The 25613-nt window shown below is 37.8% G+C and overlaps 1 protein-coding gene across 4 annotated transcripts in view; it reads left to right on the forward strand.

Annotated features, from left to right (window-relative positions):
* LOC125738882 (kinase non-catalytic C-lobe domain-containing protein 1) overlaps positions 1 to 25613 on the forward strand; it is a 35055-nt gene that overhangs the window by 3910 nt on the left and 5532 nt on the right. For 2 of the 4 annotated variants that reach the window (XM_049008376.1, XM_049008377.1), the window contains exons 3-23: positions 581 to 779; positions 3453 to 3511; positions 10639 to 10785; positions 13376 to 13493; positions 13678 to 14366; positions 14662 to 14776; positions 15203 to 15274; positions 15538 to 15599; positions 15701 to 15859; positions 16247 to 16324; positions 16770 to 16860; positions 17258 to 17447; positions 17884 to 18596; positions 18905 to 19043; positions 20118 to 20377; positions 20930 to 21327; positions 22618 to 22711; positions 22804 to 22901; positions 23135 to 23343; positions 24859 to 24969; positions 25049 to 25190. In XM_049008376.1, the coding sequence (XP_048864333.1) occupies positions 581 to 779; positions 3453 to 3511; positions 10639 to 10785; positions 13376 to 13493; positions 13678 to 14366; positions 14662 to 14776; positions 15203 to 15274; positions 15538 to 15599; positions 15701 to 15859; positions 16247 to 16324; positions 16770 to 16860; positions 17258 to 17447; positions 17884 to 18596; positions 18905 to 19043; positions 20118 to 20377; positions 20930 to 21327; positions 22618 to 22711; positions 22804 to 22901; positions 23135 to 23343; positions 24859 to 24969; positions 25049 to 25190 (4143 nt within the window). The remainder of the gene's footprint in view (positions 1 to 580; positions 780 to 3452; positions 3512 to 10638; positions 10786 to 13375; positions 13494 to 13677; positions 14367 to 14661; positions 14777 to 15202; positions 15275 to 15537; positions 15600 to 15700; positions 15860 to 16246; positions 16325 to 16769; positions 16861 to 17257; positions 17448 to 17883; positions 18597 to 18904; positions 19044 to 20117; positions 20378 to 20929; positions 21328 to 22617; positions 22712 to 22803; positions 22902 to 23134; positions 23344 to 24858; positions 24970 to 25048; positions 25191 to 25613) is intronic. The other 2 variants (XM_049008379.1, XM_049008378.1) reach the window with 2 other exon arrangements.

Genomic DNA, 25613 nt, shown 5'->3' on the forward strand with positions numbered 1-25613 from the left:
TGTATCTTTGGTCACCTAACAGTGATTATATAAAAATGTAATTATTTTTATTTTTTTAAATGTATGAGAAGTCATTTTTCATCCGAATGCACAATGACCCATTGATCTTGCCTCATCTGAGCAGGCTTGCTTTGAAGAACATGCTGCGTTTTATTCCTTAGGTTGACGCTATTATCTGAAACCACTTTGAAACAGTTGGGTTGTACATTTAAAGGTCTGATATTCACTGCAGCAGTTTAGGTTAAGTGTGTAGCTGAGGGTTTCATTCAGACACACGTTGGATCATCGATCACCTCACCACACTCTATCCCAGATAAGCCCCTACGCAGTACAGATTCATTTACATTACCCGTGGGATGTTACTGTATGCACTGCATGGCAAACCTGAAAAACCATTACACTATTCTGGGATTGATGGGGCATAATGCTGTGTGTATGGATACTACAATATGTTTTTCTGCACAACAGGTACCTCTGAATGTTGGTTTTTAATTGCAATGACATTGTGTGTTTTAATGCAATGCATAATGCAGAGACAGTGTATTTAACCGTGATAATTTGTGTGTATGTGTGTTGACAGGAGAATGTCTCTCTCGCGGACATCCTCTCTTTGCGGGACAGCTGCCTATCGGAACAGGAGGTGTGGGCAGTGTGCTTGGAGTGTGTCCTCTCCTTGCGTAGCATTGCCCATTCACCACTCTTCCACACCCTCTGTATCACCCCAGACACTCTGGCCTTCAATGCCCACGGCAACGTCTGCTTCATGGAACATCTTAGCGGTGAGTTATCAGTCTCTCTTTCAAGCAATGTCTTTTCTCCTTTCTCTGTTCTCACTCTCACCTTGCTGTTGATTTGTCAGTGACATACAATCCTCTTCCTCGTGTCTATGTTGCATCGATCAATGTACCGTCATTCTCTTTTCTCTCTGACTCATGAAGGAGCCCTATTCTCCCACTCGACCCTTTGGTGAATCACCACTGAATTTCCTCCCAGTGCATTACTGTGCTTTTTTACCAGCCAGAAACCATTCTTTTGCCCCCACCCGATTTCTTCATCAACAAGTCAATATTTCTTCTTGTAAATGCTGTTCACCTTGGGTGGAGTGGTGGCTTTGAGGCTAGGGATCTGTGGTAGCAGTCAGAAGTTTGCTGGTTCAGATCCCATTTATGCCAGGAGTGATTGTACTCCGTTGAGCCATTTAGCATGGCTGTTAATCTGCAATCATTTCAGCCTGGGTACGACGTTAACCTACATCTGCCCCTGCAAGCAGGTCCTCCAACTTACATGGAAAATTTGGGAGTTGGTGGCAGGTTTGGCACTCCGGCCACCAGAAAAAACCTTCACACTGTTCCATTCTACTCAAACTAGTGTGGTGCTGAGGTATCACCTTGTGCCTGGCTGCACTAGGGTTCTCATCCCTGAGATGGTTTATTGCCTAGTGGATACAGCAATGCGCTGTATCAGTGTGTGTTACTAACCTCCCGTGGAACATGTGGAAACGCGGGCAGGTTCTCAAAAGGCACCAAGCGAGAATCAACCCAGCACCAGCTCCGTGCTGGGGGAAATGAATACACCTGTAAAACGGAGTGATACAGCTGATATGAAATGTCCGAGTGCAGTTACACTCTGATAACAATACTCATAGAATGCCTGTTATCCAATCAGATTTCTTGGCTGGAACTAACTGTTGTATAAAATAGTAATAATTTAAGCATGATTTACTAACCAGATTTTTTTTATTGAATATATAAGCATAATGTCAAATGCTCATATATTTTGTGCTGACTGCATGTTTCTTGAGCATATTTTTTCCAAGACATCAGTCCTTTTTGTTACTTAGGCAGCCAAATAGTATTTGAAGCAATGGAGATTCACAACCCGCTGCCATTTTCACTCTCCTGCCAGCGTTATGTATAGATGGAAGTGACCTTGCATTGTCAAATTGTTATTTAGTCTTGTCACGTTAACATTGACACTAAAGAATATTGCTTTTTGATAATCTGTACACTAAGTGTCAAGATATTATATTTGTAATAAAGATAAAAGAAGATAGCATTAATTGAATGCTTTTACCTTTTGTTTACGAGCATTGTGTATTTGTTAATGGCACATCTGTATAATCGTATAGTAAATGAGATTTTATTGCATATAAATGCCATCACTTTATCTCGTTCAGCCTCATTAGATTGAAAACCCTAACTAAGTTTATACATGCAATCATCTGGACACTCTGTATTTTGTTCCTTTCACTGTTTTCATATGAAAAGACTATGTCCCCATTAAAAATTCATCACCAGGGCGTATTAATGAGTAATTTGCTGAAGTGAGTAATTTAATGAGACAAAACAAGTAAATCATCACAACACAGAACATTATCTTCCTTTTAATTCTGTGTAATTGCTGCTTTTATAACTACCTCTCAACTTTTAAAACCTGTTAGTTGTTGTTATTGTAATATCCAGGTATTTTCATGAAATTGCTAGATGAATGCTATCTCAGAAAACCATGTCTCTTCCTGCTCTTACTGTAGATGTCAATGTCTCTGCTGATAACACTTTTATTCTTGCCCATAATAACCTTCAGAAGTTTTGCCAGCCTGAACAGAGAGGACACAATAAATCCTGCACAGACAGATCAGACTCTAGCCTGACCTGTTTTATTTAGAAAATATTTTGTTAACAGTGCATCAAGAAGGAGGGATGGCCTAAATAAAGACCAGCACTGCAGCATGAGATTTTAATTTGTATAGTTCTCTGGAACTGTAGTTTTATGGAGGGTTAATTATACAATCAGATTAGGCGCCTTTGTTTGTCTTAGGTTTTTTTTTCTTACCTTATCTTGATTGTTGTGGACATAATTAATATGATGTACCTAGACTGGCCCGTGTTTCAGGCTGGGGGGCTCCAGCAAACTTAAGGGGAGAGTTCAAACTTGTTATTTTATTGGCTCTATGTTATGTTATGTTATCTTATGTTGTATATGTCCTTAAATGAATTTTTATAGCAAAATGTATAGATAAATTCTGTAACAAAATATGTAGAAAAACTGGCATTTTGACCTGTACTAATTAAATGTTAATTAAAAAAAGAAATTTCCTCAGTGTAATATTAAAATCATCAAAATAATGGTTCATTTCCCATCTGCTGTTATCCTATCCTATCTATCAGATTATTTATATTAATATTATTTTAAAAAAATGAAAAACAGATGATGACTTAACTGAGCTGTACTATGTAAAATTAACCTGAATGGATGATTACTTAAAAGGAAAATATCAGTTTTGATACACTTTTTTTTGTCAAATTCCCAACTGAAAATCATTTTTCTTGTACTTCAGTTTTAACTGCATTCACTTTCTTAGTGTCTGGGTTTGAAAATATATAATTCTGGCTGTGTTTTATTATGTCTATTTATTTGCATCAAGCTAATGTTCTGACTGTTCTGTTTTATAGATGATCCTGAGGGCTCATTCACACCACCAGAGTTTGATAGGACTGGTAACACCTTTGAGGTAAGTTATGAAGGACAATAGCGCACAACAACATGAAACAGCATATTTAGTATTGTCGTGACATATATATTAGGACAAAACATTCATACCTTTCTGCCAAGTTACCATATTAAAGCAATTCTGCATTAATAACTTTAACCACCAGTTCACACAATCAAAAGTCTTTTCTAGATTTTCTAAATGTATTTGCAATCAGCCTTGATTAATCAATGCTGCAGTAACTAGGAAAGACAATAAGTGTAAATTACAAATTCCTTTTTAAATGTATCTATTGGAAAATTGCTGTTGATGATTCCTTCCATAGACACAGAAAATATTATGTTTGAACTCAGCTTGAAGCAATTGATTACTGTAAAATCGCTCAAACCTTTCAGGTCATTGCAAGCAGAATTTGTCAGAATATGCGTGACATCTGAAGTTATTGACTTTTTGTATTATGAACATACCGCCTACCACATCAAATTAGTTTGTATTTAATTTTGCAGAAATCAGTAACAAATGACCTTCATTTCAAAACATGGTAAAAAATCAATAGTCTAAATCCTCTTTAGGGCAGGACAGTGACAGAGTCAGTAAGATGAGCTTCTGAAGGAAGGACTCCCACCCAACCCCCCCCCCCCCCCCCCCCCCCCCCCGGTCGATTTCCTTCTGTATCCCTTTTCTCTATTTACCAGTTTTGCCAGATGTATAGCAAGAGGGATTAAAAGATTGATTTCCTAGTTTACTACAAATAATACACAGTTTACTATGAACATGCATTCAGAGTTAAAGTTCTGTTTTTGTACCAGTGAACTACTGTATTTGTGCATTTGCTGTTGTCAAATTAAACTCTGTATATGTTCCTGTTTCTTCTGGGACAAATTTTTGTAGATCTTCTGGAAGACTTGGCTATGAAAGTCCGTTTCTACCACATAAAAAAATAGTTGAGATATTAAGTTGAAATTATGAGACACCGTGTCATAATTGTGAGATAGCAAGTTGAAATTAGCAGAGAACCCAAACCAATCACATTCCTTCTTAAACACAGCTCACATCATGGTAAAGTAAGCCTCATATTCGATATGCAGTTTTCCAACTGTAATATCTTTTAACAAAAGTAATCCAGGTGGTTTATAATCAGACTTGTCCAGTAAACAGGCAGCGATGCACAGTCATTTTTGCAGTACAAGCCCTTTCACTATCTGTGCTAAATCTTATTAGCAGCTAGGAAAGTAGGCAATTTCAGCTGTGTTGAGGCTGTTGGGTCAGCATTTTGAGTTGATGGCAACTCTTGCACACCGCATAGTTTCTAGATTTCTATACGGGCAAATTTCAAGTAATATTTGAATGTTTTCATATGCTTTTCATGCTTACTTGCAGTCACTAGTACCCCAAGTATCCATTCATAGCTCAAATTGTAGAATAAATGGTCTATGCATTTATGTCAATACATGATTATTATTTTTTACACAACAATTATTAATGTGCAATGGAGTACATAAATAAAAGGTCTAATAATTCTAAAACTAAAACAGACAGACACATCTAGTAAAGTGTGCTTTGAGCAATAAACTATGCACACCCCTTGATTTTCAGATTATGTAATTCCATACATATTTTTATGAATATTTATATTTTGTCCATTCGCTGTGCAGTGGGAAGAAAAAATTGACTAATAACTTCAACACTAAATGAGACAGGCATCTAGCACAGCATGCTTTGCATAGTTCACTATGGGGGACTGTGCACATCCTTTGATTTTTAGATTTTCATTTTTGTAACACAGCATCAATATATACAATATGTTCTGGGTTATCAAGCATGTAAAACTTCACAATCCATCTGCATTGCTTACTAGGCCTCATGACACCGATGGTTCACCACTCCCAGCTCCATCTCAGATCCGCTGGAATTACTGGGTCACTTGTACATGGAGCCATACTGTAACTACCTCTGACTTTGGTGGCAATACCAGTTTGCATTACACAGTATTTGGCGCATGCAAACATTGTAGCAACAAGTCCACAGATAGCGGTTGGACAGTACTGTGTGTATGACAGATTTAATGAGACAAAAATAAGTGCCAATTAACAGTCTATAACTACAGCTTTCCCTTCTATTGATGAAGGGTGCAACCATCTTGTATTCTGAGCTGCAGATGGTGTGTTCCATTTGAAGTTGGAATTTCCGAATTCCTAGTCAGACAGTTGAACTGGAACACACCCTGAAATCAAAGTTCTAACTCAGAATGTCGGTGCGAACTCTACGACCTCAGAATTCAAGATGGTTATTATAAGGGTTATCATGAAGCATAATATTCTGCTAAAATATTTTTGAAAAGGAAATCTGCTTTTAAATATTGGCTTGTAATCTTATCAAACAATTTACAGCCTTTTTGAATGCGCACCTACTTACAAACTTCGTGTCCTACATTTCTCTTCATTAAAGCAATATTTTCTAGGTTATCAAAAATGTGGGAGCTGAGAAGAGGTGATAATTGTGCAACACTGTGTCTCATATTAATGAAAAAATCTGTAGGTGTCATTTCATTTTTGGATCAGGACTCCCACTGTAAATTGTGAAATAGTTTTATTAATAGTGAAAGTGAGTTGCGGTGGTTTGTACATGAAAAATGTTGTAAACATTCTTATTTGTTTATCTTTTCAGAGTGGGACTCATCACAGTAGTGTAACATCACATCAAAAATAGTTATTTTGGTTAGCAATTTTCTGTTTAACTGCTTAAATAAAAGGGAGACTCATTATTAATATGTACATTACGTACCTGCTACCTAGTGCAAAATATGACACATGAAAGTGGCTGTAATAAACTTCAAGAAATTAGGCATAGAGAAATACTGCCCAGAATGAGATAATTATAGATCTTTATAACTGTCTCACTGATTCTGTTTATAGCAATGAAGAATCTTGAAACAGAATCTTGTGATCTTTGTGTTTTCATATTTATTGCCTTCAGTGCTTTGTATCACAATCAGAATACTGAGAACGTGGGTATTAACACTCTCCTGAATGCTTTTTGAAGGCATTGCTATTCTGTCTCCATTGATTATTGTTATCATGGTGACTTGAATAAAATAACACCAACTGCTAGACGATACCAATAGATATAAGAATAATTATTCATTTGTTAGATGGTGCCTAGAATGGATTGCATGTCAGAGCTGATGAATTTAGGTCTCATGGTTGAAAGGGATCACTGCTTCTCTATTGGCTTGTCCTGGTATTGGTTTATTGACTACTTAATGGCTTGATAAATAGTATTTATTTTGAAAGGTGTTATAATGAGCAAGAATTCACCTAAACCTACAAAGCATATATATGTCAGTAGCCATAGTATTACTCCTGTAAAGTATATTTTTATTATTCATTATTAAATGGAATTTAATGTTTTATATGTATAAAATAATATACAAGTTATTCTATAATACAGTTCATGTTTTCTGTGTGTAGTTGTCACGACAAAAAAAAAGAATTATTGTGATAAAAAAATTTTAACTGAATTTTTTTTAAAGTGTCAACAGAATTAAAAAAAAAAAAAAAAACGTAATGGATATGGGCAAAATTATGTCGATTAGAGGTTTTGAATGTCAGTTTTGGTAAATTTTTTCAATTAATTGCCCGGCCCTACTGAAAAGCTGCACTGCCTGCATTGTGCCTTACCACTACTAGCCCTGGATTATTATGAATGCTGCAGTTCAGTCTAGGGTTTGAATGTGACTCAATGTGTGTGTAATTCACATTTAGTAAAGACCAAGGGAAATTCTTTCTGCTGTAAAGTTTATTTACATTTGTTATACATCACAGAGACAGAACCCGTGTCGGATGCGGTTTTTGCTGAAACAACAAGCAAATGCCCACATCTTTCTAAAGATGCAAATTCTATAACTTTCCTCTTCAGAATAAAATGTGTGTGTGTGTGTGTGGGCATGTGTGTGTCAGGGGGATACAGTACCCATAACCCATAATCTCACTAATGAGGTGATTTTGCATTGGCTACCCAAGATATTTAAAAAAAACTGTCCTATCAGCTGCAGAATTGTGGTACTTTTTACATAACCAGTCTACAGTCTGGACACACCTGCTTTTAACTCATTTTTTCTATATTTTATCTGTGTTTAGGTCACGAGGCATTCAAGTAATGCATATCAAATACTGCAATGACAAAGAAAAGTATTCAACATAATAAAAATTTCTCAGACCTTAAAATAGCCCCCTTTTGCTTCAATGACAGCATTGCAGACTCTTGCCATTCTTTCAGTCAGCTTCCAGATGTAGCCACCTTGAATGCTTCTCCAACAGTCCTGAAGGAGTTTCCAGAAGTTCAGGGCACAGGTTGGCTTTCAGTAGGTCTGTCTAGACTTCTGAGTAAGACTGTATGTTTGGTGACTTATATGAAAAGATGAACTTAAACTTTGGTTTTAGCCATGAACTCAGCATAAAAGTCATCATTCTGTTTTCTGAACCACTTATGGAGTTTTTAATGCTCTCTTTCATTTGTTAGGCAATTATATATTTTTTCCATTAAGTGAGGGATCATTTCTGGTTCAGAGCAGTAAATAAACTGCGGAACTGTTGCAGAACAAAGTAGTGATAAATGTCAGGGGAAACAATCAATTACTTTGTACATTATGAAAGTTGAGGCATGCAGATTACTCTTAAGACTTAAGGTTATTCCTTCCATATGTTCCATCATGGAGCAGTGATGTGGGATACTGTTGATTTCATATTGACCAAACATGCTATGGTTGAGTTCAATTATGGAATAAAGTTAAATATACTTTCCCATTTAAGCTTTTCACTTCTTGTGTATGTTTCATCGTAAAAGCCGAGATGCTCAAGCAGATTTTGAAGCTTGTTCAATTAATGCTGCCATACATCTTTGCTGAGAAGCCCAGCTAGCTTGCCAGATAGAACATTTTGTTTAGAATGCATTGTAATGAAATTACATGCAGTGAGTGCATTTTTGGGATCTCGCTGGTATTATCTAAAGTATCAGAATATTTTTGGCATAGGTTGTTCAGTGTTGGAAAAGATCTGTGCCATGTTTCACTGCCATAAAACGCCCTGGCGTGTTTGCAGTCATTGGCAGAGTCAGGAGGATAGGAAACACAGATAGACGGGTGATACAGTTATGGTTTTATTGTTCCTTGGCACAGGACATCTTTACCAAACTATGTGAATCCAAGCATGGACTAGTTCCATTGACTTTCTTAACACAACATTTACAGATTACAATAAATACAAAGAAATACATTCACTTTAGCTGGGAGAAAACACTGAACTTTTGTTCTGGGCATCTTACAACATATTTTAAGGAAATAAGCTTTTCTTAATGTGGCCATAACCCTCCAAACATCCCCCAGCACATCTCAAAACCTTATTATAGTGTCCTGCAAGTGAAATTTAAAAATAATAATAACAAAACAAGTGCTCCAGTTATCTGAATTATATATTAAAATAAATTGCAGGTAAACAGTCATCTGCATTTTAATGTATTCTTTGTCAAATTATTATTATCCATCTTCAGACAGCTTATTCAGTACAGGGTCACAGTGAACCTGGAGCCTATCCTAGGAACCTGAACCTTGCCAAGACAACAGCTAAAAAACACTGTTCTGTGCATCTTGCACACATCTCACCAGAGACATTTTCATTGGGTCCTGGCTCCCCAGAAGCTTGATGCCCCAGTTTGGTACCTGTGCTGTTCAAAATAGTGTAGTCATTTTTTTCTTCTTATATATTGTCATATGGTTCCTTGAAGATGCAGTACTCCTTGAACATTTGAAACTGTAATCGTAGAATTAATACTGAAGCTGTGAAACGTTGCTGCTCTGTTACAGAGACATTGAAGAAGTGTCGTGCTTTGAATGGGCTAGTCCATATACTGTTTTGGTTAAGTATCACTAACAAACACCCTTCAGAAGTGTTTTGTCCTCGTATTTGCTCTGCTCTGTATCTCTAGATGGTGGCTCAGTCGATACCATTCAGGCCTCAGGGTTTGTGGATTTGCTTCCCCTCCCGTGTTTCTGTGTTTTGAGGTTCCTTTGATGTGTGTTTGGGCTTCCTCCTCGTTTCCTTCCACAGCCTGTTGTTGTGTCTCATTGGTGTTTTGTATCTGAGTATGTGTCCTGCCTTCCTGTAATATGTGTCCGGCTCACTGTGACCTTGTAATAGGTAAGTGGCTATGGAAGAAGAAGAGGTGGATTCTAGCTATGTATGAACTCAGTACCAAGAACGTCACCTGTTAGCCATAGGGCTAGGTTTCAAAAATTCAATTTTACAGTCTATGACCTTTTCCCGAGGATGTGTACAGCTTTATCCCCGTTAGTCTCGCGGACCCATCATCACGCGACATGATCTGGTAGACAAAAACATATAAAAACAGGCCAGAAGTTGCTCCACTGAAGGTACTGTCAAGCCAAAAGGCCGATATCTGGAGGCATGTCAGATTTCAGAAATATGAAGACAGTAAAGAGTTGGAAAAAAGCAATGTTGTGTCTGTAAGATGTGCAAAATGGAGATGAAATATTGTGGAAGCATGACAAATCCTACAAAACCATTAACAAGATATCATCCAGATGTGCAATCTGCAAAAAACATCTGATCCAAAATTTTTGGTCATATTAAATAAAAAGTTCATTAATGCAACTGCTTTGGGGTCAATTCTTAATGCACATATTAATATTGTTAACAATGCATGAGGTTAGAAGGTTCCTTGTACAATTTACAGCATTAGTTCTCAGAGAATATGTTTCCTAGCCAAGCACATTTGTAACTGAAACTGAAATATCTCTAATCAATTCAATAGTGAATCAAAATCAGAAATCGAATCAGATCTGGACCTTGTGAATTGGAATTGAATTGATTCAGGATATCAGTGGCGATATCTAGCTCTAGTTATCCAATGGTTCAGTGTATGCAGCAGAACACTGGAGTGAGTGTCAATTTATGATAAGGCTCTCAGTTTCAGATCATAATACGTTTAGGCTGTATTGTACTGAGAATGTTGAGTATCCTTTGGTGATCAGCATTTGGTGACCTTTTTGCTGGATGTCATATGATGGTCAGCTAAATGTACTGAGGTCCTTCCAATAAGTCAGCTTTGGCTGTGTCTTTGGCTTTCTCCAGGGACACATATTCTCCCTGGGGACCACTCTGGCTGTCTCCCTTGATTTTGTCATTGAGCCAGAATTACAGCCGGAGCTTGGCCCAGAGGTTAAAAGGCTACTGGATCGGATGCAGCAGGAGAGACCAGAAGATAGACCAAGCGTCCAGGTGAGGAGCTCACCACCGTAGACTGCAATAAGTAGTGTTTGCCAAGGGCTGTTGCAAAGATGGCCAGTGCTGGATTATACTTTAATAAAGGCATTTAAGAAATGAGAGTAACTGTATGATTATGGAAATTCACTAATTTATTAGACATATTATGCCTTCTTATTTTCACTATAATTAACAGGGGTGAGTTTCCCGAAGCCTTCTTAACACTACGTCATTTTTAAATTCTATCTTTTGACATAGAACGAAAGGCTTCAGGAAACTCACCCCAAGTCAGTAACAAAGTATTAAGAACATTTGAGTTATTCTTAACTAGAGCTGTCACAATTACTCGATTAAAGTCATTTACTTGATTATTAAAAACCATCGATGAAAAATTTCCTTCTCGATTACTCTGCGATATGGCGGATGGTAGACCGCACATGCAGTATGAGGGTCAAAATAAAGAGCGAAAGCATCACTTGTGTGGAAGCACTTAATATTAAAAGAGAATGAGAATGCAGTTGTCTGTCAGTATTTCAAAGCATGACTGCAAAGTAAATATATCTTATAAGAATTAAGGTTTGACGGAGCCATTATGCGAGGTTAGCCATAGATATGCCCCATTTAGCCTCTCGAAGTAGCCTAGTAGTCTTTGTCATCACTTGCGCTTAATTCGTTTTGCTTATTGTGATCTTGTATATCAAAATATTCGCTACTAAAACGAAGGTTATCCCGTCGCTTAGCCATGTCGTTTTACATAATACGGTACATAATAAGCAATTATTTTTGTTAACGTTTTGTGTATTGTGTGTAGGACTGAACAAGACTAGAAAAAGACCACATTGCGATATTTAGGAGTTGAAAATTAACTACATAGTGAAATGTACAACTTATCTACCGTTCAAGTCTGTCAAATGGTGTTCCCGAGAGTTGTACCAACAGACGCAAAGTAGTGCCGACAAATCACTTGCTTTTGCTCATTGTCACGATAAAATACATAATATTTCCATACAAATGGCTTTTCATGATCAGTTCCTCCTCAGTCATTTTTTGCTTAATTTTTCACAAACGCGCCACACAGCCTAAGAATCAGTCTAACAGAAAGGATAAAAATGATGTGGTTGCGTTGGAGATCGCATGCAGTGCTCATGCAGCGACAGCAAACTTTAGACTAATTTTTTAATACTCATACTAGTTAATGACGAAAAGGAACCACCAATAAAATTGCAAACCTTATTAAGTTTGGTTCCTGTAACAAAGAAAAGTGTTTAAGCGGAATTAATTAATGGTTTGAATCCTGCAGATTATCGCAGTCTATATGACGATTATATGCGCATGAAATGCCTTGTTGATATTAACACATGATCACACATCATGCCAGTCTAGTGGTACAGTAGCGTACTGGGTAGTTCCTCTTTGTGTGTGGGGTGCCTCTTCGGCGCATCCGCCGACTTCCTTATACTGTCAAAAACATTGAACTTGAAGTGAACTGGAGTGCCTAAATTGACCATATGACTGAGTGTGCACCCTGTAATGTGTGGTTGGTTCCTTCCTTGCGCCAATTGTAATGTACATATATTATATTATATTATATTTAATTATACTATATTATATTATATTATGCTATTTAAACAATTACTCGATGAATCGGTAGATTATTCGGTAGATTATTCAATTATTAACATAACCAATTGTGACAGCCCTATTATCAAAATGTCAAAATAAATATGCAAGCGAATTGCCAACGTAAATAATAATAGGGAGACAGTCCGGTTTCTTAACCATTTTTGTGGCTGTTATTATTAAACCTAGCTCTAATACTGACTCCGTCTTTTTCTTTGTGAGTTTGAACATAGCTGTTTTACAAGTTTATCAAGCTAGAGTGACAAGTTAGAACAGCAGATGCAATTACAGATGTAGTGAATCCCTTACTTGCCCCATACAACATTAATATTTACCTAATAAAGCATGTAAATTTCCATTGAATATGATGTAAGGCTGAAAACTACAAGTATTTTGTATAATGTGGGTCGTTTAGGGGGCGGCATGGTGGTGCATTGGTTAGCACTGTTGCCTCACACCTCTGGGACCCGGGTTCGAGTCTCTGCCTGGGTCACATGTGTGTGGAGTTTGCATGTTCTCCCCATGTCGTTGTGGGGTTTCCTCCGGGTACTCTGGTTTCCCCCCACAGTCCAAAAACATGCGGAGGCTAATTGGAGTTGCTAAATTGCCCATAGGTGTGAGTGTGCCCTGCGATGGGCTGGCCCCCTACCCAGGGTTGTTCCCTGCCTCGTGCCCATTGCTTCCAGGATAGGCTCCGGACCCCCCACGACCCAGTAGGATAAGCGGTTTGGAAAATGGATGGATGGATCGTTTAGTAATGTAATCATTATTACAATATTATACAATAGTTTTTTTCATTATTTCAGGTATTGAACTTGTCTTTCTTATAAACCAAATCATTTATAAGACAATTGTAAGTGTATATTTCCAACATAAACAAGAAGTTAATTATTAATGTAAGATTATAGAAAAGTCATTTTATATGGTTGCCTTTGCCTTTTTGTAGTGACACCATCAATTGAAATCCAGTGCAATCTTTCCACAGAACATCATCGTGCTGGCGAAGGTAAAGTTAAGGAATGTGTCCTCTTTGAGCATCTGTCGGAAGTTGTCTGCCATTGGCCGGCGTGTCCTGTCAATCGAATCTGTAGGAACATTTCAAGGTATGTCTGTTCTTTTCTCATTTGTTAAAAAAAAAAAACACGTAAAAAAAGATGTTACAGAAGTGATCTTGTGACCATGAAAGTAAAAAAATCTAAAAACCCATATTGAAGTGACAGTTGAGTTTTTACTTGTGGAAAGTCATAACCTGTTCAAAAATCAAAACGACATAATGTTAATTTGCAGATGGCTTGGAAACATCATGTGGAATTCATGAACAACAGCTGAAAGCCAAGAGGCAGTTTCACGAACAGAATCCGGTTACTGGTTTGTCCAGCATGGAGAACCTCAGTCCTGATCTTAGCAACACTGAACACATCGTCCAGTCACAGAGAGAGGAGCATATCTTTGACTTGCGCTTGGACAGCAGGTCCCAGAACAGTTCCCCCGTCAGGAGGCGCATACAGGAAAGGGGTGGGAGGACCAGAGGAGTGCTCAACCGCTCCAGTTCCGTCCCTGATTCCAACAATCCGCCGCCAATCCAGCCTCAACTGGTTGACCTGAATGCAACTGTAACTGACCTTACGGAAATAGGCTCAGAGGAATTTCCTGTCAATGTAATCATCAAGAGTATGATGGCTCGCAAGAGCAGACGCAGCCATCAGTCAGACCATGATGAATATGATTGTTCAGCGAAAGATGGGTGTGGTGAGACCAGGGGATTGCTGGGATTTTCTCCTGATAAAAACCACAACATTCCTCAATCATTCCATGGCTGTGCACAGGATCCAGAGAGTGCCCTCTTGAGCAGAATTTTCAACGGGAATGCCCCTACTGACTCTGTGTATAATGAGACCTCAGTAAAGAGCATACTCTATACCAGCAATCGCATGACCAAAAGCATGCTGTGCCTCAATGAAGAAACTCAGGATGAAGTAAGTATCCAAGTATAATATTAACTATTTATCATCAGCAGTAATGTAGTGATATAATAATTAATATAGTACTATATTACTGTTGTATCATACTGATATAGTAATACATTTAAAAAAAATTGTATTTAGGCTAATATAATTAAAATAACTCCTTCGCATCAATAGGATGTTTTGTTTGAAAGCTGAGACTCGGACTATGCTTTTCTAAAAGGAATTTCTCAGTCAGTGGTGGTGGATCTGGAGTGAATTACGAGTTGTATGTTTTCATGTGTGTCTGTGCGTGGGTGTCTTCCAGTGGATCTCCCTGAAGGAGCTGCTCTCTCATAGCTATCAGCCTTTGTCAGTGAACGAGCTCTGGGGCCTGTGTTACATATGTCTGTCTACACTACAGACTTACATTGACTACCCAGGTGGGGTCTTTCTCCTGGCTCATAAGAAAGCTATTTAAACATTCCCCAAGGCCAGCCTTGCTTCTTTTGCTTATTTAACTGCATCACAAAATGCAACCGCAAAAACATTGTGCGTAATATACTGTTGCCATTGCATGTTAGCTAATTAAACATGTTCTTTCTCCTTTATTTTTGTCTTTAATGAATATCATGACTAATGTAGAAATGTCATTTTAGCTGGCATGAAAGTCCTGGCATCAAAGTAGTATGGTTACTGTTCAGACACCTTAGATGTTCTTATCACACCCCACAGATTCTGATTAGATGTTGACACCCCACAGGGGGCTTTCTGCTTAAATAAGAGATAATACCTTAAATATGTAATTTGTAAATAATTCTTTGTGTTCTGGATGCAAATATGTGCTATTTTTTGTTCTGTGTGCACAGCCTATTTATGCCTGGAATCTGTTTACATCAGCTGTGAAGGGGAGATGCTGTTCCTGAAAACTAAAAACACAGGTGCAATTGCTGTCTCCAGGCTTCAGTCATTATTGTGTAACATTTCTGCTGTAGCATTTATTGTGTAATAGAGCTGGGATGTGCCTCAATACAGTAATTTGCAGTTGTCTCCCAAAAAAACCTTGTTTAGTTATGTAAGAAGAAGTTATGTTATTTTTTTCACCTAACTTTTACATGCTTATTACTTTTTTGGTGAGGGTTGTTTTGAGAAGCGTGACGTTACGGTTTTTAGAGCCCCATCTGTCTTTCATTTGCCTGTTTAGGATCCTGCGATGCCTTTTATCTGGCACCAGAATTCCAAGAACATGGAATTGTTACAGAAAAGGTTAATCCTGCATGAATGTGTTACAGTTTATTTTCCTTAGCCTTTACTTTACATTGTATTACCAATACATTGCTTGGTGAATATTTTTTGTTTTTGAATAGGCCTGCGTTTATGGGGTTGCAGCTATCCTTTGGTCCACAGCCAAGTTCAATTTATCCCCCAACCAAAAATTAGCAATGCCAAGAAAACTGAAAAGACTGCTACTGGAAATGGCAAAGAGAACTCCTATTGAGAGGCCGTCAATTGTGGCAGCAAAAAAGGTATGAGTACCTGACCCCACAATTATTCATTCCTGAAGGCAGAATCAGCATACATGTTTAGTCATTTGTAAGTAGTCAGTATGTTAGTATAATCCTCTTTGAAAATAATGAAAATGAAAGTTATTGAAAGGATAATGTGTAAGTCATAGTTTGTAAATCCTCCTTCCATTAATGTTTTTTAATGGAATTTAATCAGTTATGTGTGAATGATGTGCTTTATTTTCTTCACGAAAGTGTTGAGATTATACGTCTCTCACTATTAACCATTTTGATTTCTTGTGTCTTACTCCGTCATGGCTCTGTTTGCATTAACCATGAATCACAGCCTGTTTGCTCAGGTCCTTCATAGAGCTCTTCTGATTAGTTACATGGGTCACTCCTTTACAGAGTTGTCGGGATTACCTGCTACGCCAGCGTACCACTCCTGAGGAAGTTTGGGCAAAATTAATCAACAGGCTTTGCAAGGTTGGCTTTGTGTGTTATTTTATGCCATTTAGCCTATAATACTTTTCAGCAGCACATTTCAGCTATACTGACTCACTTGTATGCCAGAATATTTTCTTTTCAGTGTTGATATCTGGATTAAATTAAGACAAGTATATCAGAATGCAATGTACAGTTGAAATAGTTGAGAAAATGTGTCATTGAAGGAAGGCACGACCATATTGAAACACTTTTACAATGGGAAACATTATTGAAATCTGTGTTAAAGCCAGTTTTGTGTAGGATTTCATTTTTATCTGCCAATTTCCCTCAAATAATTTTGTCTCTGGAGTAACTAGAGACAAGACCAGCTGTCCTCCCAGTATAGTGATGCACTGCCCTCTTTTGTGTGATGAGGGAAATGTTTCTAAAATAAGGAAATAATGTACAGACTGAATGATGTTCTTCTTGTATTTTGCAAACACAGTCAGACCACTGGAATAAGAATATAGGTTCTCCAAGAATTTTGGACACTAAGAAAAGGTCTGATATAAAAGTGTCTTCAAGCAGCAAGATGGGTATGTTTCTTTGATTAAAATTTCACCAGTGGCCTGTACTATGAAGCGGGGTTACTGGCTTATCGGGGTAACTTGTCGGATTTAAGGTACCACAGTTTAAATGGACTTCATATTCATTCACTTACATTTTGTTCAGACTACCTTAAATCCAACAAGTTGCCCTGATAACCCCGCTTCGTAGTGCAGGCCCCAGGTCATTATACCCTTCTGGTATGACTGCATCACTTTCTGAAGACTAATTTAAGAACTGATGAGTAAGTTTACATAGCGAATTGTGTTTTTAAATGTATGCTCACTTTAAGTTGATAAATGTGGTTAATGATTCATAATAATTGATTTTGCTGAATGAATGGTGTCATTGTATTTTTGGTTGTTGTTTACTTGACTTTACTCGCAGGGTTTGCACCCATGACTGGAAGGGATAAGCTGTCTCCTGTCCAGGGACCTGTCCCAAAGCAGTGCTGTGCCACCACAGCCTCCTCTCTCCCCGATGCCTTCACATCTTCTGCCACGCATTTCAAACCCATTGTACTTGCCCAAGATGGAACTACTACAAGGGAGACCCTGACCCAGCAAGGAACTGGGGGGTAAACATTTCTCAATTGCAGTATTAATCAAAGCAGAATGCGTAGTGCTATGATGTTAACTCATTCAACATAGTTTTTTTATTCTTTCTGCTACTGGCATGGGCACCATGCCTGAAATATTGTACTGCAATGGGTAGTAAATTAAGACAATGAGGATGAGAAAATTCAGAATATGTATATAATCAAAGCTAGAATGTTTTTTTAGGCATGAATAGATACGGATTCATAAAGACATGTGCAAAGAGATTAACAATGTGCTTAGGCATACAAATATTTTCAAACATTAATGAGCATTAAATTGGGCTTTGATAGGTACTGGTGTAAACTGAATACAGATTTTAACTTGTGATGTAATCTAAAAATCTGAACATTTCAACACTTTGCAGTCTTCATTTGTAATCTGCACTTGCAATTTATCAATCTGCATTTTTTACAGGAATAGTGAGTATGGCAGTAACAATCATCTGAAAGCCAAACCAGAAGACAAAGACAATGCACCCATGGAGTGTGTGCCACAGGGTCCAAAGGAAGATGCCATTTATCTTGGCTCCCAGGAGAGTGTTTGTTTACCAGAATCATCCACTTCCACCAGTGGAAAGATGTTAGTCAACAGCCCATCACTGACAACAGCGCAACATACTGAATGGGAGGGCCAGACTCTTCCTCATCACTGCAGCAGTACATCTGCCTTCTCCACCAATCAGATCACTGGCAGCATGTACAACAGCTACCTCCTGAGGCAAGACCCCAAAACGGGACAGCTGACATTGTTCCCTGTACACATTGCTGCTCCAGAGCCCATTCCTGGCCTGAACATCAACATCCCCCCACTATCAGCCGTACCTAGTGAGCTCGCCTTGAGCTCTGTGGATCATGGGGCCCCTAAGACGTCAGCGGGAAGCTGGAGATCACCTGCTGAAGCATCTCTCACCTCACTGGCGCCACCACAGATGGACAGGGCTCCAAAGCACAGAGACTCTGGGGGAGAAGGTGGCAGAGGACAGTCCCTAAGAAGTTTGACTCAGTCTCCTGCAGAACAGCCTCTTTCAACCCAGGTCCATCCCTCTCTACAGGCGGTCTTGAACCTCATTAGAGCAGAGTTTGGCTTCGACAGCTATCTGGAAAATGGAACAGAGGACCTCAAAATGGGTTAATGTCATGTCATCTGGAACGTTTTTGTATTCTGCTAACATTATGAAGTCATAAATACCAGAATGATTATATCACCCTTCTGTAGTTGTTTCTTGTAGATAAAGTGCAGTCAGAATGGGGCTAGTAAGAAGTTGTTAATCAAGCTTATTTTCATTACATTTGGATGTTATTTCCATTCTGTTTTCATAACCTGGAAGGATAAAAATAATCTCAGTGTAACTCCAGTTACAAAAAAGAGAGTCCCAGATTTGTTTGCACTGTAACTTTTTCAGTGATTTAATTTCCTTTTTTTTGTCTATTACAAGGGGAGTATATATTCTCTCTAAGAGATCTCCAGTATGATACGTTTTGCAGTGCTGTTTCTGAAAAATTCTTGGATTTCTGCTGGAATGAGAAATTACTAGAAGCACTTTACAACGTGGTGAACGGAAAGCAGACCTCTATGTACGTATGCATTTTCACCAGGATTTATTACATCAGTAACAGTGTTGTCCCTTCAAGAATTTCCTTCAATTTCATATGCATTGGCATTGTTTTGTAGTGTATTACCTTGGAATTTACATAGGTTTAGCCGAAAATGTGTTTTGCCTTTTTCTTAACTTCCTTTGCCTATGCGGTTGATTGGTTCTAGAGCTGCATATGTACTACATTGACTAATTAATTCATTGAACTCAGTAAAAACCAGAACCTTGGGCCAAGGATAAAGGACAGTTATGGGTTTGTCAAATTAACCTTAGTTTTGCTTCTAATTGTAGGTCAGATTTGGTACAGAAAAACATCGTTAAATGACTGCAAGCAAAAACCACCACCTAAAAGAACAACATTCTAGTCTCATAAGTGTTCACTGTAAATATAAAATGTAAACAGTATTTTAATTCTACAAGTAATAATACATTTTGATGTGTGTTTGTTACTTTTCTTCTTTTAAAGCTTATCCCAGTTCAGGATGTTTATTCCAAGATTTATTCAGCTGTCACCAAAATTTATGACAACTCATTGATTGTTTTTGCTAGGTTGTTGGAGGGGGGTGGGGGTGGGGGTGGGGGTGGTTGTCTATGTGTCATAAAAATCAGCAAAAATCAGATTACTGACAGATTTCACCAAAAGGTTATTTTTATTTTTAACAGCAGGATTCCTACCTTTTCATACTGAATTATACATATCTGTAATGTGGCCTGCATGCTGCAGTATAGGGAGATTTATTTTATTTAAAATTGCTGTAGATTCATCTTCCATTTAGGACTTTGATAACAAAATGCCATCAGGTGAAATGTCAAAATGTTTGAAAGAAAAAAAAAAAACTTAAAAATAATTATTGCAATAGTAATAAATAAGCAGTAAGTACTTTTCTTATTCGTTATTATTTTATGATTTCTTAGCTTTGTATTTCTGTTTCCTCACCACATATCCTTTTATTTCAGGCTTATATTTCTGCAGGAACGTTTTGCGGCAACACATTTCTGAAATACAGTGAATTTGTTGTGACTGAATGAACTGTTTTTCTATGGTGCTACACAGGTCTGCTTGGAGCTCTACAATGCGACCTATCTCTAATGTTCAGCCCTCATCAAAGGAAGCAGAAAGGGCAGCCACCTCACCCCAGGGTGGAGAGCACAACTACGTAGTGCAAGCATGGGAGCCGAATGACGTGAGCTCAGACAGAGACAGCCATGCAAACACAGGAAAGATTCTGAGAAGGTCGCTCAGTGCACCTGAGCCCCCATCTACCTGTGCAACTGTAGAAAAACCAGAGGAACTTCATAAAGATCTCAACATAGGTTAGAGACTTCTGTCCTTATGCCTCTGGCAGCAGAAATACAGTTTAGTGTTCCTTTTAAATAAGCATTTAAAGGCTGTTTCCAGGCTAATTTCAATCTGAGAATTTCATACTTTCACTGAATAGCTACAAAATATCAGTGACATTTAACAGATTTTTTTTTCTTTTAATTTTGGGCCTGATAATTCTAAAGGTCTGTTGTACAACCTCACTTTAAATTATAGAATATTGCATGAATATTGCATTTGATGTGTTGTTTATTAGTTATGTCTAAATGTTTTTTGTTGTAATATTTAAATCTAAATCAAGATTTTGTACATGTGCTGTATATAAGAGTCCAAATTTAAATGGTGAAGGACCTAGTTATGACAGGCACTATGCTTTGAGGACAGTCAGAAGCAAACTGAGGTCATGATGCTTCCCTCAACAGGAGATAGTTGCCATAGAAACAGATAGCAGAGACAGAAAAGTTCCTGTCCTGCTTTGCACACACATAGAGCTATTGAAGGCCAGCAGCGAGTTTTTATATCTGAAATTGTTTTTCTTCATTCAGCTATAGGCAATACTTCTCTATCTGCTCCTGTGGAAGGAATAAAAGGTGGAGAGGTGGCCACAGGAGACACAGACTTCAATGAAAATTCTGTGGGTGTCGCTGATGAAATTCCCCCCAACACTGAGCCCTCATGGTGGGTGGGAGGGGCAGAGGGAGACCTTGGGAGGGGCTGTCATGACCAGCGGAGTCTGGACTTCTCAGAGGACATGGAGGATACAGACTCCCTGACGTGGGATGGGTGCTCTCTGTCTGCTGTTGGGGAGCTTGATGGACATGGCTGCAGTCCTGGCTGGGCTTTAGCTTTCTATGGGGGCGACTACTTCAGACAGGATGTGCTAAATTATGTGAAGAAGCTCGGCCAACACAGCGAGGAACCGTGTATAGAGACCAAACAACAGGTGGGTTTTTGGTGCAAGTATATTCTGTATCTAACAAATGTATAAATGACATGGAAGTTATTACTCTGCTCTTTCAATCACATACTTGCACACATACTTTTTGAGTGAAATATTGTCAGTTGACATGTTGTGAAATGCTTCACTTATTATTATTATTATTTATAGTAATAATTAAAGAACAATATTAATAATAATAGCTGTTATTCTTCTTCTGATTATTATTATTATTATTTCATATTTCATGGCTGTTGGTTTTTCTCCTAATCATAATTTTCAAAATTCATTTTATGCTAACTAAATTAAAAGGACCAGCCTTTCTTAGAACAAGATTTTAAACAGGTATGTTTAAGTAAAATATTCACGTTTTTACTTATAAACTGGTTCAGTCATCTACAAAATGCTTACATCAAGTAAATGTCCTGTCTGATTCTACCTTTTTTTGCAAAATTCCTGATAATCAAATAAAAACTCCATTTGGCATCAGTTTTGTTGTAGTGTTGAAAGTTTATGTATATGTAAGATTTGGATTTCAGGTTATCTCATCAATATTAGCAGTATGGTATTACTATATGTAATATATATTTTTTTCTTCTGCAGACACCTACATTTTTAATTAAACTTTTTCCCCAAAAAAATCTATTTAGTAAAGCAGTAGTTCTGGGTTATATGGTGGTTAGCATTAATATTGCTTCTCACCTTCTGGTTTTCGGTTTTTGAATCCCACCACTTATCTATGGGTGACATGAATGATTCTATTCTCATATCCATCTATATTGCGTATCCATATTCCGTAGCTGCTAATGCTATATATGATAACAGGGTTTGCTGAGGTTACCCCACTTTCCTCATGCAATCCACAGACATCCAGTTAGACTAATTGATATTCCATCCTCGCCCCGCCTTCTGCACTGTACTGTCTGGAAAAGAGCCCCTGCATCCCTGTCTCCTATATGCATTTGGAGGACGGATGGATGGATGGATAGATGGGTCCGTTTGTGATCGTTTTGATGATGTTGAAGTTTGCCTTCACCTCCTTCACTTACATGGTCAGACCAGGCCTCCTTTAGGTATTGCCTAGCTTTACTTCAAAGGAGGTATTGATTTCTGTAACCATGGTGATGGACGCAATGGCTGAAATGCCACAGTAAAGGATAGCCTGGTTACAACTGTTACCATACCATTTCATTTACTTGTAACATTTTATTTTGCTTATTGCATTTTTTTGCTTACTAAGATTGCACTGTAAACAAGTATTTTAAAGATTTGAATTATGTGTATTATTGTATACAGGAACTTCATCAGCAGCTTATGATAGAGACGAGGAATCTGAAAAAGACAAGAAATTTCTACCAAAAGCTGATGCATCAAGAGAGGAAAAATAAAGGTAAACGAACTGAGTGGAAAGGAAAATGGCATGCAGTGAGCAGGCCATGTTCCCATGGCAACACCAAGCTCAACTATGTTTTCTTCACAAAGGTTCAGATGCCAAAACCATGCTGTCTAAACTCCAAGTTCAGCTTGAGGAGATGCAATCCAAAGTAGAGTTTCTGGACTCTGTGAAGAAATACCTTGAGGTGAGGGGTGACCAAATGTAATCTACCATTAGAAAGATTGGTTAATTGACTGAATAATTAATTTCCATCCATCCATCAATTTTTAAATGTCTTTCTATTTGCTACTGTAATACCTAAATTTCCAGGGGATTAATAAAGTATCTGATTGTCTGCTTGTCTATCTGCCTCTCTGTCTGGAATGGTATACTTTTTTGAGCAATATGAATAAGCTAATTCATATTGGAACTTCACAGGTTTTGTGTATGGAGAACTGGTGTGTGGAGACGCCCCTCTTGCCCTCACTGGCAGCTCATGAAGATGCCCCCCTAGTGCTGATTCCCTCTGAAGATCCCTCTGTACTTTGCCTGCAGTCCGCAGTGGGTCGAGGAAGAAGCACCCAGACTGGAATTAGCCCTCTGCTGGCAGGAACCCCCCTGGGCCTCGTGTCGTATCTGTACAGCAGGTAAGTGTGTGTTATAGGGAGGCCTTCCATGTGCTGCTCTTTGGATTTAACTACATATATTGTTGATTCAGAATGTTCAGTAAGCCAGCTGTCTCAGTTTAAGAGTTACATTTATTGTTGCACTTATCATCTAACACTGAATTTTAATATGCGGTAAGTAGAATTATATGGTGGCACAATGGTTCTGTGAGTAGCACTTTAGCCTCACGCCTCCAAGGTTGTAGGTTTGAATCCTTAATACTTGCCCAAAAGTATGTGGTTAACTGAACTCTAAATTTCCCTTAGTGTGTTTGTGTCCTGTGATGGTCTTGAACATCCTGGGTGAAAGTTTGACAAATCACAGAAACAAATCAAATGCTTTTGTGATGAAGTCATTAAAAGGGATCTATATTCTAATGGGTTGCTAAACAAGCCAAATGAAGGCAAATTGTGTTTCAAATGGTTTTTAATTTTGAGAGTTTTGCAGAAAGAAATTCACTTGTACACTGGATTATAGTCATGAGTTGTTACTTGTAGAGATTCTGAAAGCACCTAGTGATGTTAGAAATGAGGCATCTGAATTTTATATAAAATTTATTTTGACTGTCAAAGCTGCATTTCTCCTACTAATAAAATGCTTTTTTTGCATCAGATGTATTTTTATTAGGCTTCTGTGAATTACTGTACAGCTGATATAACCTCAGTCCATCTGCTGAAATATTCCCTTATTTCTCTCTGAGGATCAGTATTGTACCAACTCATCTACTAATCTCATTTAATCTTACAAGCATCCATTACTAACAAGAGATGAATCAAAAGCAAAATACATCCATTTAGAAGTTTAAGCAGCAGATATGACCACATATAAAGGCAAAAAATTCATCGAGTGCAACAGCAAGACAAAGGTGAAAATGAATATATATACTTTGACAAGAGTCAAATCATTATGGTTAGATAATTTAGTCAAAGCATCTCCAAAACGGCAAGGTTTGTGGGCTGCTCGTGGTCATGGTTCATGGTGAGTACCCACTGAGTAGTCCTTCGAGAGAATAACCACGATCCACTGACAGGGTGCTGGGCATGCAATGCTGTGTGTCTTACACACACATTACACATTACTCCTGGGACCATAACAACAACAAAAAAACTACGAGAAAAAAATAGTAACAAGAAACAACTTTTGGTGGAAAAAAATATATATTTAAAGCATGGCCTTTGTGAAATTCTTTAGGATGGAGATAATGACTATGAATCTGCATGGAGTAGCTGCGTGACTAATTGCCTTCCCTGGTGAGAGAGGCAATTGTGCTTATCTTCTACTGCCCAACTTGAGTCTTCTTCTTCTTCGAACAGCAAATATACATCTTGGGACCAAAAAGCACCAGACATCCTTCCCACATTTCTTCTCACCTGCACGCTATAAAATATTACGTTTATTTTAGTATTCAGATGACATGAATTTTAGCTATGAAATGCTGGTTAACAAATATCAGCATCATAAATGTTATGAGTGTTTTATAATCTCGTCTCTCATAGAAATGCATACCTTGAAGGCTATGTCCAACAATTCCTGTATACCTATCGTTACTTCTACACCCCAAAAGAATTTCTGCAGTTTCTGATGAATAAACTGAAAAGTACAGTTGGGTAAGATTAAGTTTGATAAAAATTTATTTTCATATTTTGGTGTTATGGACTGCACTTTTGATCGTGAGTTTTCACCCAGCCAGGAAGCCTCCACTGATCAAATGAAGGTGTACCACCGGAGTCGAGACCTACTGCAGAGCTGGATCGAAAACTGCAGTCAGCTGGACTTTCCCCCAAAGTCTAGCCTTATGCAGGCTTTGGAGGACTTTCTCACTAGGGAGGTGGGTGTAAATCCTTCCGGAGCTTCCATCCATTTTTATTAACACTTATTTAAGAGAAGGGTACTGTGACCCACGCAACACAAAGCATTAAATAAATCACTTTAATGTAGCGGAAGATTGTGTTTATTATTATTTTTGGTGTTATTCTTATAATTATAATTATTATTATTATTATTTTTACTCATTATTATTATTGCCGTTGTTGTTTGTTATTATTTATTACTATTATTTTATTATTATTATTATTATTATAAATGCCTTAATATGCTTATGACTAAAAACATTTTTGCAAAGATTCCACATAATATTCCTAATGACTGGCATGCCTCTTTATTTTTTCACAAAAGGTTCTAGACCTTCCATTGAAATGTGCAAATTTTTATTTTATTTTTTTGGTTTTAATAGTCCACACAGAGTGATAAA

Source organism: Brienomyrus brachyistius, chromosome 3 (assembly GCF_023856365.1).
Source record: "Brienomyrus brachyistius isolate T26 chromosome 3, BBRACH_0.4, whole genome shotgun sequence".
In the NCBI taxonomy this organism is placed as follows: domain Eukaryota; kingdom Metazoa; phylum Chordata; class Actinopteri; order Osteoglossiformes; family Mormyridae; genus Brienomyrus; species Brienomyrus brachyistius.